The 18685-nt window shown below is 45.6% G+C and overlaps 1 protein-coding gene across 5 annotated transcripts in view; it reads left to right on the top strand.

Annotated features, from left to right (window-relative positions):
• LOC139394581 (zinc finger CCHC domain-containing protein 7-like) overlaps positions 1 to 18685 on the top strand; it is a 120706-nt gene that overhangs the window by 19651 nt on the left and 82370 nt on the right. The window contains exons 1-6 of one of the 5 annotated variants that reach the window (XM_071142685.1): positions 4476 to 4552; positions 9604 to 9870; positions 9916 to 10162; positions 10919 to 10930; positions 12271 to 12437; positions 13507 to 13702. In XM_071142685.1, coding sequence (XP_070998786.1) covers positions 9625 to 9870; positions 9916 to 10162; positions 10919 to 10930; positions 12271 to 12437; positions 13507 to 13702 — 868 coding nt within the window. In that variant the 5' untranslated portion in view covers positions 4476 to 4552; positions 9604 to 9624. Of the gene's footprint in view, positions 1 to 4471; positions 4553 to 9603; positions 10175 to 10666; positions 10679 to 10918; positions 10931 to 12270; positions 12438 to 13506; positions 13703 to 18685 lie in introns of those variants that run through there. The other 4 variants (XM_071142683.1, XM_071142681.1, XM_071142682.1 and 1 more) reach the window with 4 other exon arrangements.

Genomic DNA, 18685 nt, shown 5'->3' with positions numbered 1-18685 from the left:
GAGAGAGAGAGACAGAGAGAGAGACAGAGAGACACAGAGAGAGAGAAAGGGGGAGGGAGAGTCCCCGCCCCCCTTGGTATGCTCACCAAAGCAAAACTAGTGCGGGGTGGATGGGATGCGACGACGGGGGACCGAGGGGGGGTCAGGTTGGGGTTTCGGATGGGGACGGGGAAAGGTAGGTTAACCTTTGTAGGAAAACAATCTGGCGTGATGGCCTTTTCTTGACTGTGCCTGTGCTCTGACACGCATGGGAACCCCACCTAGAAATCAGATGGCATTCAAACTCGGGATTCTCTAGAATATCAAACTATTCTCTAGACTACCGGAGAACGCAGCTCAATGTATGATGGCAGGGCCTCTACGGAGAAATAAGACGAGGACAAATGTCACAATATACAACATGTAGGCTATAGTCAATAAACACATCTGGAGATATAGGGGGCCATTTATATATATCTATGATAGCCTATCATTTTACATTCTCGTCAATTTTACATTCCCCCCTCCCCCATAGCAAATGTCCCTGCAGTGAACATTTTCACATTTTTAAAGCCTATTTATTTCAGCAGGTCATTGATGTCGATGACAGGATGTACATCTGTTCAGTTAGTTATCTCCGTTTATTTAACTGATCGTGATTTAACCTCTTTGTTTTTCTGCTTGTTGCTGCACGCATCAGCCAACCGGACCCGAATATTGACGGCCCGAATATTGACGGACCGAATATTGACGACGGTGTAAGCTAAATCAACTGTTAAATCAAATGTGACGCTTTTGTAGCAGTATTGTTGATATTTAAAAACGAAGTAGCTCCAAACACTCGACCGGTGACTGCATCTCTCAAGCCATGGCATGTTTGGATACCGGTGCGCAATCTCTTCCGTACAAGGCCCAACACAGTCTCACAATCAATTCGTGCATATATGTACAAAATGCATTTCAGCAAATTTCGTGCGTTTTTGTGGCTTAATTCGTGAGAAAAGACACGAATTTATGTGCTTCTTAATTCGTGTTGGATGTGAGGCTGGGCTGACAGAACAGACTGCGGGAAAAATTGCGCGAAAATGGTGCACCCGAGCTCCGTACAGGGGAAGGCAGATCAACAAGCATAGGACAGCACAACAAAATGAGTCCAAAAATGTAATATGTAATATGTATTTATGTAATATGCCAAGGAGATATGAATACTGTAGCTAAGAAAATAATACTAAGTGTATGTTGTGTAGAAGGTGTAGCCCATGTACCTCACCCTAATAATTTGGTAGGTGGTGGTGGCGAACTTGACAACTAGTGGTCTAGACAACTAGTGTCCAAACAATCATCACAAAACATTTATACAATAAAAAAAATCACTTTGTGGGGTAAATTGTACCACCACCCAAAAGGGTGTTTTGGAGACTGGGAAGACAGAGGGACATGTGCTCTGTCTTCCCAGGTAGAGCCCCTATGTGCTCTGTCTTCCCAGGTAGAGCCCCTATTTATCACCTGCCAGACGTGTATTTAGGAGACTGGGGAGGCAGAGGGACATGTGCTCTGTCTTCACAGGTAGAGCCCCTATTTATCACCTGCCTTCCAGATGTGTATTTTGGAGACTGGGAAGACAGAGGGACATGTGCTCTGTCTTCCCAGGTAGAGCCCCTATGTGCTCTGTCTTCACAGGTAGAGCCCCTATTTATCACCTGCCAGACGTGTATTTAGGAGACTGGGGAGGCAGAGGGACATGTGCTCTGTCTTCACAGGTAGAGCCCTATTTATCACCTGCCTTCCAGATGTGTATTTTGGAGACTGGGAAGACAGAGGGACATGTGCTCTGTCTTCCCAGGTAGAGCCCCTATTTATCACCTGCCTTCCAGATGTGTATTTTGGAGACTGGGAAGACAGAGGGACATGTGCTCTGTCTTCCCAGGTAGAGCCCCTATTTATCACCTGCCTTCCAGATGTGTATTTTGGAGACTGGGAAGACAGAGGGACATGTGCTCTGTCTTCACAGGTAGAGCCTCTATTTATCACCTACCTGCCAGACGTGTATTCCTGATGTTCTTCTTTGCTTTTAACCTTTAACCTTGGATCGCTTCCTGTTTAGACAAAATGAAACCTAGACAAGAAGATAATAGGTGTACTATAGCCTAGGCCTAGCTACACTAAATAAGGTTTAGGGGGGGAACACATTCTTCAAAGAACCCCCATTAATGGTTCCTCAAAAAAACAAACTTTTGGGGGGTAAATATTTGTCCCCCTCATAATTATAAATAATAATCAGCATAACAATAACAACAACAACAATAATAATAATAACAATAATAATAACAATAACAACAACAACAATAATAATAACAACAACAACAACAACAATAATAATAATAACAATAATAATAACAATAATAATAATAACAACAACAATAATAATAACAACAACAATAATAACATTAGTTATTATAGTTGTCGGTGTTTATTATGATTTTAGTGGCAAAGCAAAATTCTCCCAGCCCCAAGTTCAGTAGGTCTGTCGTGTTGATGTTGATGTGTTGATGTTGATGTGTTGATGTTGATGTGTCATCTATAGGCCGTCCGTAGCCAGAATACTATGGCAGAGCCTGGTGACCAAATAGGTTTCCTGTTATATTCATCAGAGGCGTATGGAGGGGGAAGTCTGTGAATACAAAACATATATAATTATACAAATAATTAACAAAATATGCATATTTGTTCGTTTTTCTTTTGTGTGGTAAAAATGATGTGAATGAAAAACTGTTTTCACACCTTGTCCGTAATGAAAAGGACTCTGGGATCTTCATTGAACGGGGACGAGGGAAAATGGCTGCTGTGACTGAGTCCTGGAAGGTTCTAGAGAGACCGTTCATTACAATCCACTGTAGATGATGACGTATAACATTATGAGACAATCTAATACCGATTGTACCGTTGTGTGTCTGCTGGTCAGTATACCCGTAGACACAGACAGACACATATGGTGCATTCGGAAAAGTATTCAGACCTCTTACACTTTATCCACATTTTTCTACGTTACAGCCTTATTCTAAAATCGATTAAATTAAAAATGTTCCTCATCAATCTACACACAATAATCACAAAGTGAAAACAGTTTTTTAGAAATTTTAGCAAATGTATAAAAAAAAAGATCAAACCTTATTTACATACGTATTCAGACCCCTTTGCTATGAGACTCTGAATTGAGTTCAGGTGCATCCTGTTTCCATTGATCATCCTTGAGATGTTTCTACAACTTGATTGGAGTCCACCTGTGGGTAAATTCAATTGATTGGACGTGATTTGGAAAAGGCACACAGTTAACAGTGCAGGTCAGAGCAAAAAACCAAGCCAAGAGGTCGAAGGAATTGTCCGTAGAGCTCAGAGACAGGATTTGGAAAAGGCACACAGTTAACAGTGCAGGTCAGAGCAAAAACCAAGCCAAGAGGTCGAAGAGCTCAGAGACAGGATTGTGTCGAGGCACAGATCTGGGGAAGGGTACCAAAACATTTCTGCATCATTGAAGGTCCCCAAGAACACAGTGGCCTCCATCATTCTTAAATGGAAGAAGTTTGGAACCACCAAAACTCTTCATAGAGCTGGTTGCCCGGCCAAACTGAGCAATCGGGGAAGGGCCTTGGTCAGGGAGGTGACCAAGAACCCAATGGTCACTCTGACAGAGCTCCAGAGTTCCTCTGTGGAGATGGGAGAACCTTCCAGAAGGACAACCATCTCTGCAGCACTCCACCAATCAGGCCTCACGTCTAGAGGAAACCTGGCACCATCCCTACGGTGAAGGAAGGTGGTGGCAGCGTCATGCTGTGGGGATGATTTTCAAGCGGCAGGGAACTGGGAGACTAGTCAGGATCGAGGGGAAAGATGAACGGAGCAAAGTACAGAGAGCTCCTTGATGAAAACCTGCTTCAGGACCTCAGACTGGGGTGAAGGTTCACACAGCCAAGCATTTTTCAGTGCCAAGAAACCTGCAGTTATTTAAAAAATATATATATTTTTTATTTAACCAGGCAAGTCAGTTAAGAACAAATTCTTATTTGCAATGGCTGCCTGCCTTGGTCAAACCCCAGAATGACGCTGGGCCAATTGTGTCTCCACCCTATGAGACTCCCAATCACTGTCGGGTTGTGATACAGCCTAGAAATTGAACCAGGGTCTGTAGTGACATCTCTAGCACTGAGTTAGGATCTTTGAAGAACCCTTGTTTTAAAAAAACAAACTGATATTTATAGGGGTTTAATGTGATATGAATAGTAGTATATATAGTAGTATAGAATAGTCTATGATAAATACTAATAAATTGATCAACGGTGACGTTATATTAAACATGAAGACTCCACATATATTTTAGGGCGACATTAAATCAAAGTTTACTAGGCTACTGTAGACCGTTCATCAAAATGTCTCTACACTGTCTGAACGCAGACTCGGCACAGTCGGCTCCCTGGGAAAGGTCACGGTTGGCCCAAACCATTTCTCTCTCGACAACCCCGGAAGTGGTTAGCATGCGAGCAAAGTCCTCTCGTGAGTCCTGCTAAGTTATAAACAGGTGAGTTGATTTTCATCCGTTGGAACCAACGAGATATGTGCATGTACATTTTTTTTGTTGCCGTAGTTTAAGAGAACCGGAGAGGTGCCGGTTGAGTGTGAATCCGTCGCGAGAGTGCTTTGTTTACATACCGTCGGCATTTCATAAACACGTGGGGTGCACAGAGACCGATGCTAACATATTAGCCAACTACACTTTCGATAGCATCAAACTAATTTAATAAGGAAGTCCGCGTGTCGTAACTGAAAAAACAGGCTAGTTGAACATCACGTTGTATAACATCTCCGTTCAGATGTCCCACTTTTAGTGTTAGTGGATGTTTAGTAGAGGTTTGTTAGCCAGTTAGCTAGCTAGTATGTGAGCATGCCTTGTTATGTTGTTATGTTATGTTGTACCTGTCAAACCTGGCTGTTTGTTGTAGCCGGTAACGTTAGATGGTCATGTTTACAGTACATACAGGTTTAGTAGTAACCTGTGGGCCAGTCTGCTTCAGGACTCTCACCAAAATCTGGGGTCCGAGCTACACGTGCTAATGTTGTGTGTCTGTATCCCACAATGTGCCTTTATTGGCAAGTTTACTGACAAGCTCGTTGTGTTCCGTTTTGTAACCAGTTATACACGGACTGCAGTCGTCAAAAATCACATATGTATAATCATGTTTCAACAGCAGAGATGTCATATGTATTGAAACAGACTTCTGATCTGTTTCTGAACTCCGTTTGGCCGTTTGTTATTGTGTTAGCGAAGCCATTTGGGCCGTTCCCATGTAACGCTCTTAAAGAGGGACACCTGAAGCCGTCTTCTCCCCGCTCCAGAGATTCACAGGTGGGCCACGTTAATGTCAGCTGTTTTCAGGTAGTTCAGGAGGCTGGACAGATCTGGTCACCAGGTAGTTCAGGAGGCTGGACAGATCTGGTCACCAGGTAGTTCAGGTGGCTGGACAGATCTGGTCACCAGGTAGTTCAGGTGGCTGGACAGATCTGGTCACCAGGTAGTTTGTGTTCAGGTGGCTGGACAGATCTGGTCACCAAGTAGTTCAGGTGGCTGGACAGATCTGGTCACCAGGTAGTTCAGGTGGCTGGACAGATCTGGTCACCAGGTAGATCAGGTGGCTGGACAGATCTGGTCACCAGGTAGTTCAGGTGGCTGGACAGATCTGGTCACCAGGTAGTTCAGGTGGCTGGACAGATCTGGTCACCAGGTAGTTTGTGTTCAGGTGGCTGGACAGATCTGGTCACCAAGTAGTTCAGGTGGCTGGACAGATCTGGTCACCAGGTAGTTCAGGTGGCTGGACAGATCTGGTCACCAGGTAGATCAGGTGGCTGGACAGATCTGGTCACCAGGTAGTTCAGGTGGCTGGACAGATCTGGTCACCAGGTAGTTCAGGAGGCTGGACAGATCTGGTCACCAGGTGGTTTGTGTTCAGGAGGCTGGACAGATCTGGTCACCAGGTAGTTCAGGAGGCTGGACAGATCTGGTCACCAGGTGGTTTGTGTTCAGGAGGCTGGACAGATCTGGTCACCAGGTAGTTCAGGAGGCTGGACAGATCTGGTCACCAGGTAGTTCATGTTCAGGAGGCTGGACAGATCTGGTCACCAGTGGGTGATGTTAGTCCGCTGTGTTCAGGTGGGTGATGTTAGTCAGCTGTGTTCAGGTAGTTCAGGTGGGTGATGTTAGTCGGCTGTGTTCAGGTAGTTCAGGTGGGTGATGTTAGTCAGCTGTGTTCAGGTAGTTCAGGTGGGTGATGTTAGTCGGCTGTGTTCAGGTAGTTCAGGTGGGTGATGTTAGTCAGCTGTGTTCAGGTGGGTGATGTTAGTTTGCTGTGTTCAGGTAGTTCAGGTGGGTGATGTTAGTCAGCTGTGTTCAGGTGGGTGATGTTGTTCAGGTAGTTCAGGTGGGTGATGTTAGTCAGCTGTGTTCAGGTAGTTCAGGTGGGTGATGTTAGTCAGCTGTGTTCAGGTGGGTGATGTTAGTCAGCTGTGTTCAGGTAGTTCAGGTGGGTGATGTTAGTCGGCTGTGTTCAGGTAGTTCAGGTGGGTGATGTTAGTCAGCTGTGTTCAGGTGGGTGATGTTAGTTTGCTGTGTTCAGGTAGTTCAGGTGGGTGATGTTAGTCAGCTGTGTTCAGGTAGTTCAGGTGGGTGATGTTAGTCAGCTGTGTTCAGGTGGGTGATGTTAGTCAGCTGTGTTCAGGTGGGTGATGTTAGTCAGCTGTGTTCAGGTGGGTGATGTTGTTCAGGTAGTTCAGGTGGGTGATGTTAGTCAGCTGTGTTCAGGTAGTTCAGGTGGGTGATGTTAGTCAGCTGTGTTCAGGTAGTTCAGGTGGGTGATGTTAGTCAGCTGTGTTCAGGTGGGTGATGTTGTTCAGGTAGTTCAGGTGGGTGATGTTAGTCAGCTGTGTTCAGGTAGTTCAGGTGGGTGATGTTAGTCAGCTGTGTTCAGGTGGGTGATGTTAGTCAGCTGTGTTCAGGTGGGTGATGTTAGTCCGCTGTGTTCAGGTGGTTTTCACCTCTCCAGTCCCCTACAGTATCAGTACATAATGAGTCATGAATCACCCTGGGCTGCTGGTAGAAACCCTCCAGACTTTTCAGATGATCTGTCACACACCCGACCGTTGATCAGGAGATAACGATTAACACTGAAATGTAAATGTAAACACACACACCTCATCGTTTCTCCGTCCTAGGTCTCTTCTCTCTCACACACACACACACACACACACGCTCTGTCCTCTATCCTTATTCCCTGGGTGGCAGTCTGTGAGCGGTCAGCGTGGCGTTTCCAGGGCAATGGCGCTCTAGGAGCCAATCATCTCTGGCCATCATGGCACAGATACGCAGCACTGGCCAGGGCAATGGACCTCACAACCCCTTTCCCTCTCTCTCTTACACACACACACACACACACACACACCCCACCTGACATTGAGCACAAATAGGTGACAGGAGGTTGGGTGGAGTTTACATTAGTTTGATGATAATGAGTAGGATGGAGTTCACATTAGTTTAGATGATAATGAGCAGGGTGGAGTTCACATTAGTTTGATGATAATGAGTAGGATGGAGTTCACATTAGTTTTGATGATAATGAGCAGGGTGGAGTTTACATTAGTTTTGATGATAATGAGCAGGGAGGAGTTTACATTCATTTTGATGATAATGAGTTGGGTGGAGTTCACATTAGTTTGATGATAATGAGTTGGGTGGAGTTTGCAATTGGTTTGATGGTAATGAGTAGGGTGGAGTTCAAATTAGTTTGATGATAATGAGTAGGATGGAGTTCACATTAGTTTTGATGATAATGAGCAGGGTGGAGTTCACATTAGTTTGATGATAATGAGTATGATGGAGTTCACATTAGTTTTGATGATAATGAGCAGGGTGGAGTTTACATTAGTTTTGATGATCATGATGTTATTGAGTTGGGTGGAGTTTACATTAGTTTAGATGATAATGAGTAGGGTGGAGTTCGTATTAGTTTGAGGATAATGAGTAGGGTGGAATTCACATTAGTTTGATGATAATGAGTAGGGTGGAGTTCACATTAGTTTGATGATAATGAGTAGGGTGGAGTTCACATTAGTTTGATGATAATGAGCAGGGTGGAGTTCACATTAGTTTGATGATAATGATGATAATGAGCAGGGTGGAGTTCACATTAGTTTGATGATAATGAGTAGGGTGGAGTTCACATTAGTTTGATGATAATGAGTAGGGTGGAGTTCACATTAGTTTGATGATAATGAGCAGGGTGGAGTTCACATTAGTTTGATGATAATGAGTAGGATGGAGTTCACATTAGTTTTGATGATAATGAGCAGGGTGGAGTTCACATTAGTTTGATGATAATGAGCAGGGTGGAGTTCACATTAGTTTGATGATAATGAGTAGGGTGGAGTTCACATTAGTTTGATGGTAATGAGTAGGGTGGAGTTCACATTAGTTTGATGACAATGATGATAATGAGCAGGGTGGAGTTCACATTAGTTTGATGATAATGAGTAGGGTGGAGTTCACATTAGTTTGATGATAATGAGTAGGGTGGAGTTTACATTAGTTTGATGATAATGAGCAGGGTGGAGTTTACATTTGTTTTGATGATAATGAGTTGGGTGGAGTTCACATTAGTTTGATGATAATGAGTTGGGTGGAGTTCACATTAGTTTGATGATAATGAGCAGGGTGGAGTTCACATTCGTTTTGATGATAATGAGCAGGGTGGAGTTCACATTAGTTTGATGATAATGAGTAGGGTGGAGTTCACATTAGTTTGATGATAATGAGTAGGATGGAGTTCACATTAGTTTTGATGATAATGAGTAGGATGGAGTTCACATTAGTTTGATGATAATGAGCAGGGTGGAGTTTACATTCGTTTTGATGATAATGAGTTGGGTGGAGTTCACATTAGTTTGATGATAATGAGTTGGGTGGAGTTTGCAATTGGTTTGATGGTAATGAGCAGGATGGAGTTCACATTAGTTTAGATGATAATGAGTAGGGTGGAGTTCGTATTAGTTTGAGGATAATGAGTAGGGTGGAATTCACATTAGTTTGATGATAATGAGTAGGGTGGAGTTCACATTAGTTTGATGATAATGAGTAGGGTGGAGTTTACATTAGTTTGATGATAATGATGATAATGCCAGATTTTCTCCTCTCTCTCAGATGTCGGGGCTTTATTGTCATGGGAACCACATGTAAACATTTCCAAAGCAAGTGAAATGGATAATAAACAATAACAAAATAATTAACAGTAAATATTACACTCACACAAGATCCAAAAGAATAAAGACATTTCAGATGTCATATTGTCTCTCTGTCTCTCTCTCTCTCTGTCTCTGTGTCTCTCTCTGTCTCTCTCTCTCTCTCTCTCTCTGTCTGTCTATCTCTGTCTCTCTCTGTCTCTCTCTCTCTCTCTGTTTCTCTCTCTCTCTCTGTCTCTCTCTCTGTCCGCCTTGCTCTCTCTCTCTCTCTCTCTGTATCTCTCTCTCTCTCTGTCTCTCTCTCTCTCTCTGTTTCTCTCTCTCTCTGTCTCTTCCTCCTCTCCGCAGGGTGTTGTGACCTCCGTGGTGATGTTCGGGGGCTACGCGGACAGGGCGGAGCTAGAGGATGAGCTGTACGCGGAGGAGACCGGGGGGTCAGAGGGTGACGACAGTGAACTAGAGTTCAGACTCTACAGCCAACTCCACTACTCCTCTAACCCCGGAGAGAGGGAGGAGGTGGGAGACAGGCACCTCTCCTCCAGCCACGGAGAGGAGGAGGAGGAGGAGGAGGTGGGAGACAGGCGCCTCTCCTCCAGCCACGGAGAGAAGGAGGAGGTGGGAGACAGGCGCCTCTCCTTCAGCCACGGAGAGAAGGAGGAGGAGGTGGGAGACAGGCGCCTCTCCTCCAGCCACGGAGAGAAGGAGGAGGAGGTGGGAGACAGGCGCCTCTCCTCCAGCCACGGAGAGAAGGAGGAGGAGGAAGATGGGAGCAAGGCCAAACGACAGCGGCCACCCCTGTCAAATGATCATAGTAACAGAGATCTACGGCAAAACCTGCTGGGGGACACAGAGCAGAAACAACAGAAAGTCAAACTGAAAACCCAACAGGGTAGGAAACGGCAGAGAGGTCGCTCCAAAGGTGAGTGGAGGAGAACAAACAGACAGACCACTACTGTGTGTTTGTTTACACAGGGTAGGAAACAGCAGAGAGGTCTCTCCAAAGGTGAGTGGAGGAGAACAAACAGACAGACCACTACTGTGTGTTTGTTTACACAGGGTAGGAAACAGCAGAGAGGTCTCTCCAAAGGTGAGTGGAGGAGAACAGACAGACAGACCACTACTGTGTGTTTGTTTACACAGGGTAGGAAACAGCAGAGAGGTCTCTCCAAAGGTGAGTGGAGGAGAACAGACAGACAGACCACTACTGTGTGTTTGTTTACACAGGGTAGGAAACAGCAGAGAGGTCTCTCCAAAGGTGAGTGGAGGAGAACAAACAGACAGACCACTACTGTGTGTTTGTTTACACAGGTTAGGAAACAGCAGAGAGGTCTCTCCAAAGGTGAGTGGAGGAGAACAGACAGACAGACCACTACTGTGTGTTTGTTTACACAGGTTAGGAAACAGCAGAGAGGTCTCTCCAAAGGTGAGTGGAGGAGAACAAACAGACAGACCACTACTGTGTGTTTGTTTACACAGGGTAGGAAACAGCAGAGAGGTCTCTCCAAAGGTGAGTGGAGGAGAACAGACAGACAGACCACTACTGTGTGTTTGTTTACACAGGGTAGGAAACAGCAGAGAGGTCTCTCCAAAGGTGAGTGGAGGAGAACAGACAGACAGACCACTACTGTGTGTTTGTTTACACAGGGTAGGAAACAGCAGAGAGGTCTCTCCAAAGGTGAGTGGAGGAGAACAAACAGACAGACCACTACTGTGTGTTTGTTTACACAGGGTAGGAAACAGCAGAGAGGTCTCTCCAAAGGTGAGTGGAGGAGAACAGACAGACAGACCACTACTGTGTGTTTGTTTACACAGGGTAGGAAACAGCAGAGAGGTCTCTCCAAAGGTGAGTGGAGGAGAACAAACAGACAGACCACTACTGTGTGTTTGTTTACACAGGGTAGGAAACAGCAGAGAGGTCTCTCCAAAGGTGAGTGGAGGAGAACAGACAGACCACTACTGTGTGTTTATTTACACAGGGCTTTATCCAAAGGTGCGTGAATGTCCACTCACTGTCTGCGTCTGTAAAACTACCTTGTAGTATTTTGTCCGGTAGTCAGTCCACCGTTGACGTAATCACTTCTGTATAACTAACTACCTTGTAGTGAGCTAGCCGGCTAGCGAGGCTAATGGAGTCTGCGTGACTTTCTTCCTGTCCGACAGTTACAAATAACACCACCTCCATTCAGATGAATAACTAGCAGCCACACGTTGGCTCTTGTTCCTTGTACAATATACTTCCAACATTCTAGTCCCGTCATTCTAGTCCCGTCATTCTAGTCCCGTCATTCTAGTCCCGTCATTCTAGTTCCAACATTCTAGTTCCGTCATTCTAGTTCCAACATTCTAGTCCCGTCATTCTAGTTCCAACATTCTAGTTCCGTCATTCTAGTTCCAACATTCTAGTCCCGTCATTCTAGTTCCGTCATTCTAGTTCCAACATTCTAGTCCCGTCATTCTAGTTCCAACATTCTAGTCCCGTCATTCTAGTTCCAACATTCTAGTTCCAACATTCTAGTCCCGTCATTCTAGTTCCAACATTCTAGTTCCGTTATTCTAGTTCCAACATTCTAGTTCCAACATTCTAGTCCCGTTATTCTAGTTCCAACATTCTAGTCCCGTCATTCTAGTTCCGTCATTCTAGTTCCAACATTCTAGTCCCGTATTCTAGTCCCGTATTCTAGTTCCAACATTCTAGTTCCAACATTCTAGTTCCGTCATTCTAGTTCCGTCATTCTAGTTCCAACATTCTAGTTCCAACATTCTAGTTCCGTCATTCTAGTTCCAACATACTAGTTCCAACATTCTAGTCCCATCATATATATATATTTATTCATTCATTGGGGTTCACAGCGGACTGAATCGAGGTCCCTGAACGGTTTGGTGTAAATACCTCTATAGCCCTAATTATGATGCATAATCATTGTTGCAACGGGTTTATCACTCATTATTTTGGTGTCCATTTCCTGCGTTGCAAAAAAAAAACAACCCCATAACTCTCCTCTATCGTTCCCGAAGGTGACCCCAGACGTCAAAGGTTGTTCCAGGAGGTCATAGTCATCGACTCGAGTCAAGATGACGTCATCACGGTGTCAGACAACACGGAGGAAGATGACGGGGTGTGTAGCTTGAAAGGTCAGAGGTTAAAGAAAGGACCCCTGCAGGCCTCGACCCCGGGACAACAGGTACGACGACAGAGTGTGTCTTCGGCTTCTTCCTAGTGGCCACGTTACGTTGTACCAAAAATCTTCATAACGACTCCCCCCTGGGACGGTATTGATCTCTAGAAACACCAACCCCTTCTAGACAGTAACATAACGACTCCCCTCTGAGACAGTATTGATCTCTAGAAACACCAACTCCTTCGAGACAGTAACATAACGACTCCCCCTGGGACGGTATTGATCTCTAGAAACACCAACCCCTTCTAGACAGTAACATAACGACTCCCCCTGGGACAGTATTGATCTCTAGAAACACCAACTCCTTCTAGACAGTAACATAACAACCCTCTGGGACAGTGTTGATCTCTAGAAACACCAACCCCTTCTAGACAGTAACATAACGACTCCCCCTGGGACAGTATTGATCTCTAGAAACACCAACTCCTTCTAGACAGTAACATAACAACCCTCTGGGACAGTGTTGATCTCTAGAAACACCAACCCCTTCTAGACAGTAACATAACGACTCACCTGGGACAGTATTGATCTCTAGAAACACCAACTCCTTCTAGACAGTAACATAACAACCCTCTGGGACAGTGTTGATCTCTAGAAACACCAACTCCTTCTAGACAGTAATATAACGACCCCCTGGAACGGTATTGATCTCTAGAAACACCAACCCCTTCTAGACAGTAACATAGTGACTCCCTCTGGGACAGTATTGATCAACCCATTCTAGACTGTAACATAACGACTCCCTCTGAGACAGTATTGATCTCTAGAAACACCAACCCCTTCTAGACAGTAACATAACGACCCCCCCCCGGGGACAGTATTGATCTCTAGAAACACCAACCCCTTCTAGAATCAGATCAGCTCTGAAAAATATCTGATGTGATTGGTCAAAAGAGCAATTAAGATGCGATATCAGAATTGGACGGCCTGTGTAAAGGCAGCCTAGGTGGCAGTACTCCAGACCCAGATGCAGCATGGTCCACAACCAACTCCACGCTGGTTCCGATTAACTAGCCGACTAACAGTCATCAATGAATAATACCATTTATTATTATTGTCCCCTCCCCCTTAGAGAAACCCCGCCCCAAAGAAGGGGAGGTCCAGTGTGGGCTCTGACTCGGTGGTGGTGTTGGACTCAGGATCCGGAGCGAAGTCTGGATTGGACTCTGATTCTGACAGTCTGGAGAGCTGGATGATTCTAGACAGCGGGAAACAAGATGGAGACCAGGGCATCATACTGAACCTGGAGGGAGAAGGAGACATTAAAGGTAGGGATGGAGGGAGGGAGGAGACATTAAAGGTAGGGAGGAAAGGAGGGAGGGAGGAGGAGGAGACATTAAAGGGAGGGTGGGAGGGAGGGAGAAGGAGACATGGGAGGGAGGGAGGAAAGGGAGGGAGGAGACATTAAAGGTAGGGAGGAAACGAGGGAATGAGGGAGGGAGAAGGAGACATGGGAGGGAGCGAGTGAGGAGGAAGGAGACATTAAAGTGAGGGAGAAGGAGACATTAAAGGGAGGGAGTGAGGAGGAAGGAGACATTAAAGGGAGGGAGTGAGGGAGAAGGAGACATTAAAGGGAGGGTGGGAGGGAGAAGGAACATTAAAGGGAGGGAGGGAGGGAGAAGGAGACATTAAAGGGAGGGAGGGAGGGAGAAGGAACATTAAAGGGAGGGAGAAGGAGACATTAAAGGGAGGGAGGGAGGGAGGGAGAAGGAACATTAAAGGGAGGGAGGGAGAAGGAGACATTAAAGGGAGGGAGGAGACATTAAAGGGAGGGAGAAGGAGACATTAAAGGGAGGGAGGGAGAAGGAGACATTAAAGGGAGGGAGAAGGAGACATTAAAGGGAGGGAGAAGGAGACATTAAAGGGAGGGAGAAGGAGACATTAAAGGGAGGGAGGGAGGGAGAAGGAGACATTAAAGGGAGGGAGGGAGAAGGAGACATTAAAGGGAGGGAGTGAGGGAGAAGGAGGAGGGAGGGTGGGAGGGAGAAGGAGACATTAAAGGGAGGGAGTGAGGGAGAAGGAGACATTAAAGGGAGGGAGTGAGGGAGAAGGAGTCATTAAAGGGAGGGAGTGAGGGAGAAGGAGACTTTAAAGGGAGGGAGTGAGGGAGAAGGAGACATTAAAGGGAGGGTGTTGTGTTGGTCGACAACATTCAGAACATCCCATCTACCTGTTAGTGTTGTGTTGGTTCAGAACATCCCATCTACCTGTTGGTGTTGTGTTGATGTGTGTGGAGAACTGGATTCTAATCAGCATGTACACACACACTGCTCGTAACGCTAATGCCATAAACTAACAACAGATACACCAAGAGGGAGAGAGAGAGAGGGAGAGGGAAGAGAGTAAAAATGTTCTCTGCAAATCTCTTCAGATCTACACATTAGCAAACCTGCAACCTCAGCAACCTCTCTCCCCTCTCATTCTATCTCTCCCATTCTGTCTCTCTCTCCCCTCTCATTCTATCTCCCATTCTGTCTCTCTGTCTCTCTCTCCCCTTCATTCTATCTCTCTCCCCTTTCATTCTCTCTGTCTCTCTCTCCCCTTCATTCTATCTCTCTCTCTCTCCCCTCTCATTCTCTCTCTTACCCCCTCATTCTATCTCTCCCATTCTGTCTCTCTCTCCCCTCTCATTCTCTCTGTCTCTCTCTCCCCTTCATTCTATCTCTTTTTTTCTCTCTCTCTCTCCCCTCTCATTCTCTCTCTCTCTCTCTCTCTCCCATTCTCTCTCTCTCCCATTCTCTCTCTCCCATTCTCTCTCTCTCCCATTCTCTCTCTCTTTCTCTTGTTCTCACTCTGTTACTCCCTCATTTGAATTTCCCTGGGCTGAGGTTTCTGCAAGAGTGCCCCTGCACACACCACACACACACACACACACACACACACCACACACACACACACACACACCACACACACACACCACACACACACACACACACACACACACACACACACACACACACACACACACACACCACACACACACACAGGGTGGAGGGAGAGGTTCAAGAGCTGGTATGGTGCTGTATGTTTGGGCTGATCTTACCCCCACCCCCTGTGATCTCTGGAGCTTGACCTCATGTCTGCACACGGGGGTCACGGGGGGGGGGGGGGGGGGGAGGAGGAGAAGGCTGTAGCTACGTTTTGGGAGTGGAAAGGCAACAGGAAAGGGGCAGGCTAGACAGGCTAGCCAGAGGAAAGGGGGTGGAGTCTGAATATAGAACGGCCAGCCAGAGTAAAGGGGGCGGGGTCTGAATATAGAACTGCTAGCCAGAGGAAAGGGGGCGGGGTCTGAATATAGAACAGCTAGCCAGAGAAAAGGGGGCGGGGTCTGAATATAGAACGGCTAGCCAGAGTAAAGGGGGCGGGGTCTGAATATAGAACTGCTAGCCAGAGTAAAGGGGGCGGGGTCTGAATATAGAACGGCTAGCCAGAGTAAAGGGGGCGGGGTCTGAATATAGACAGGCTAGCCAGAGGTCTCCACAGTGAGTATAGTGAATGAGGTCTGAATATAGACAGAGGTCTCCACAGTGAGTATAGTGAATGAGGTCTGAATATAGACACAGGTCTCCACAGTGAGTATAGTGAATGAGGTCTGAATATAGACAGAGGTCTCCACAGTGAGTATAGTGAATGAGGTCTGAATATAGACAGAGGTCTCCACAGTGAGTATAGTGAATGAGGTCTGAATATAGACAGAGAGGAGGAGGACTGAGGTCTCCACAGTGAGTATAGTGAATGAGGTCTGAATATAGACAGAGGTCTCCACAGTGAGTATAGTGAATGAGGTCTGAATATAGACAGAGGTCTCCACAGTGAGAATAGTGAATGAGGTCTGAATATAGACAGAGGTCTCCACAGTGAGTATAGTGAATGTCTGTCCTCCTCCTCTCTGTCTATATTCAGAGGTCTCCACAGTGAGTTTAGTGAATGAGGTCTGAATATAGACAGAGGAGGAGGACTGAGGTTTCCACAGTGAGTATAGTGAATGAGGTCTGAATATAGATAGAGGTCTCCACAGTGAGTATAGTGAATGAGGTCTGAATATAGATTGAGGTCTCCACAGTGAGTATAGTGAATGAGGTCTGAATATAGACAGAGAGGAGGAGGACTGAGGTCTCCACAGTGAGTATAGTGAATGAGGTCTGAATATAGGCAGAGAGGAGGAGGACTGAGGTCTCCACAGTGAGTTTAGTGAATGAGGTCTGAATATAGACAGAGAGGAGGAGGACTGAGTGAGGAGGAGGACTGAGGTCTCCACAGTGAGTATAGTGAATGAGGTCTGAATATAGACAGAGGTCTCCACAGTGAGTATAGTGAATGAGGTCTGAATATAGACAGGTCTCCACAGTGAGTATAGTGAATGAGGTCTGAATATAGACAGAGAGGAGGAGGACTGAGGTCTCCACAGTGAGTATAGTGAATGAGGTCTGAATATAGACAGGTCTCCACAGTGAGTATAGTGAATGAGGTCTGAATATAGACAGAGAGGAGGAGGACTGAGTGAGGAGGAGGACTGAGGTCTCCACAGTGAGTATAGTGAATGAGGTCTGAATATAGACAGAGGTCTCCACAGTGAGTATAGTGAATGAGGTCTGAATATAGACAGAGAGGAGGAGGACTGAGGTCTCCACAGTGAGTATAGTGAATGAGGTCTGAATATAGACAGAGAGGAGGAGGACTGAGGTCTCCACAGTGAGTATAGTGAATGAGGTCTGAATATAGACAGAGGTCTCCACAGTGAGTATAGTGAATGAGGTCTGAATATAGACAGAGAGGAGGAGGACTGAGGTCTCCACAGTGAGTATAGTGAATGAGGTCTGAATATAGACAGAGGTCTCCACAGTGAGTATAGTGAATGAGGTCTGAATATAGACAGAGGTATCCACAGTGAGTATAGTGAATGAGGTCTTAATATAGACAGAGGTCTCCACAGTGAGTATAGTGAATGAGGTCTGAATATAGACAGAGGTCTCCACAGTGAGTATAGTGAATGAGGTCTGAATATAGACAGAGGTCTCCACAGTGAGTATAGTGAATGAGGTCTTAATATAGACAGAGGTCTCCACAGTGAGTATAGTGAATGAGGTCTGAATATAGACAGAGAGGAGGAGGACTGAGGTCTCCACAGTGAGTATAGTGAATGAGGTCTGAATATAGACAGAGGTCTCCACAGTGAGTAAAGTGAATGAGGTCTGAATATAGACAGAGGTCTCCACAGTGAGTATAGTGAATGAGGTCTTAATATAGACAGAGGTCTCCACAGTGAGTATAGTGAATGAGGTCTGAATATAGACAGAGGTCTCCACAGTGAGTATAGTGAATGAGGTCTGAATATAGACAGAGGTCTCCACAGTGAGTATAGTGAATGAGGTCTTAATATAGACAGAGGTCTCCACAGTGAGTATAGTGAATGAGGTCTGAATATAGACAGAGAGGAGGAGGACTGAGGTCTCCACAGTGAGTATAGTGAATGAGGTCTGAATATAGACAGAGGTCTCCACAGTGAGTAAAGTGAATGAGGTCTGAATATAGACAGAGGTCTCCACAGTGAGTATAGTGAATGAGGTCTGAATATAGACAGAGGTCTCCACAGTGAGTATAGTGAATGAGGTCTGAATATAGACAGAGAGGAGGAGGACTGAGGTCTCCACAGTGAGTATAGTGAATGAGGTCTGAATATAGACAGAGGTCTCCACAGTGAGTATAGTGAATGAGGTCTGAATATAGACAGAGGTCTCCACAGTGAGTATAGTGAATGAGGTCTGAATATAAACAGAGGTCTCCACAGTGAGTATAGTGAATGAGGTCTGAATATAGACAGAGGTCTCCACAGTGAGTAAAGTGAATGAGGTCTGAATATAGACAGAGGTCTCCACAGTGAGTATAGTGAATGAGGTCTGAATATAGACAGAGAGGAGGAGGACTGAGGTCTCCACAGTGAGTATAGTGAATGGGGTCTGAATATAGACAGAGGTCTCCACAGTGAGTATAGTGAATGAGGTCTGAATATAGACAGAGGTCTCCACAGTGAGTATAGTGAATGAGGTCTGAATATAGACAGAGGTCTCCACAGTGAGTATAGTGAATGAGGTCTGAATATAGACAGAGGTCTCCACAGTGAGTATAGTGAATGAGGTCTGAATATAGACAGAGAGGAGGAGGACTGAGGTCTCCACAGTGAGTATAGTGAATGAGGTCTGAATATAGACAGAGGTCTCCACAGTGAGTATAGTGAATGAGGTCTGAATATA

This window comes from Oncorhynchus clarkii, unplaced genomic scaffold (assembly GCF_045791955.1).
Source record: "Oncorhynchus clarkii lewisi isolate Uvic-CL-2024 unplaced genomic scaffold, UVic_Ocla_1.0 unplaced_contig_14020_pilon_pilon, whole genome shotgun sequence".
NCBI classification, from domain to species: domain Eukaryota; kingdom Metazoa; phylum Chordata; class Actinopteri; order Salmoniformes; family Salmonidae; genus Oncorhynchus; species Oncorhynchus clarkii.
Note: the sequence above shows the minus strand (reverse complement) of the source record. Positions and strands in the feature narration are given on the sequence as shown.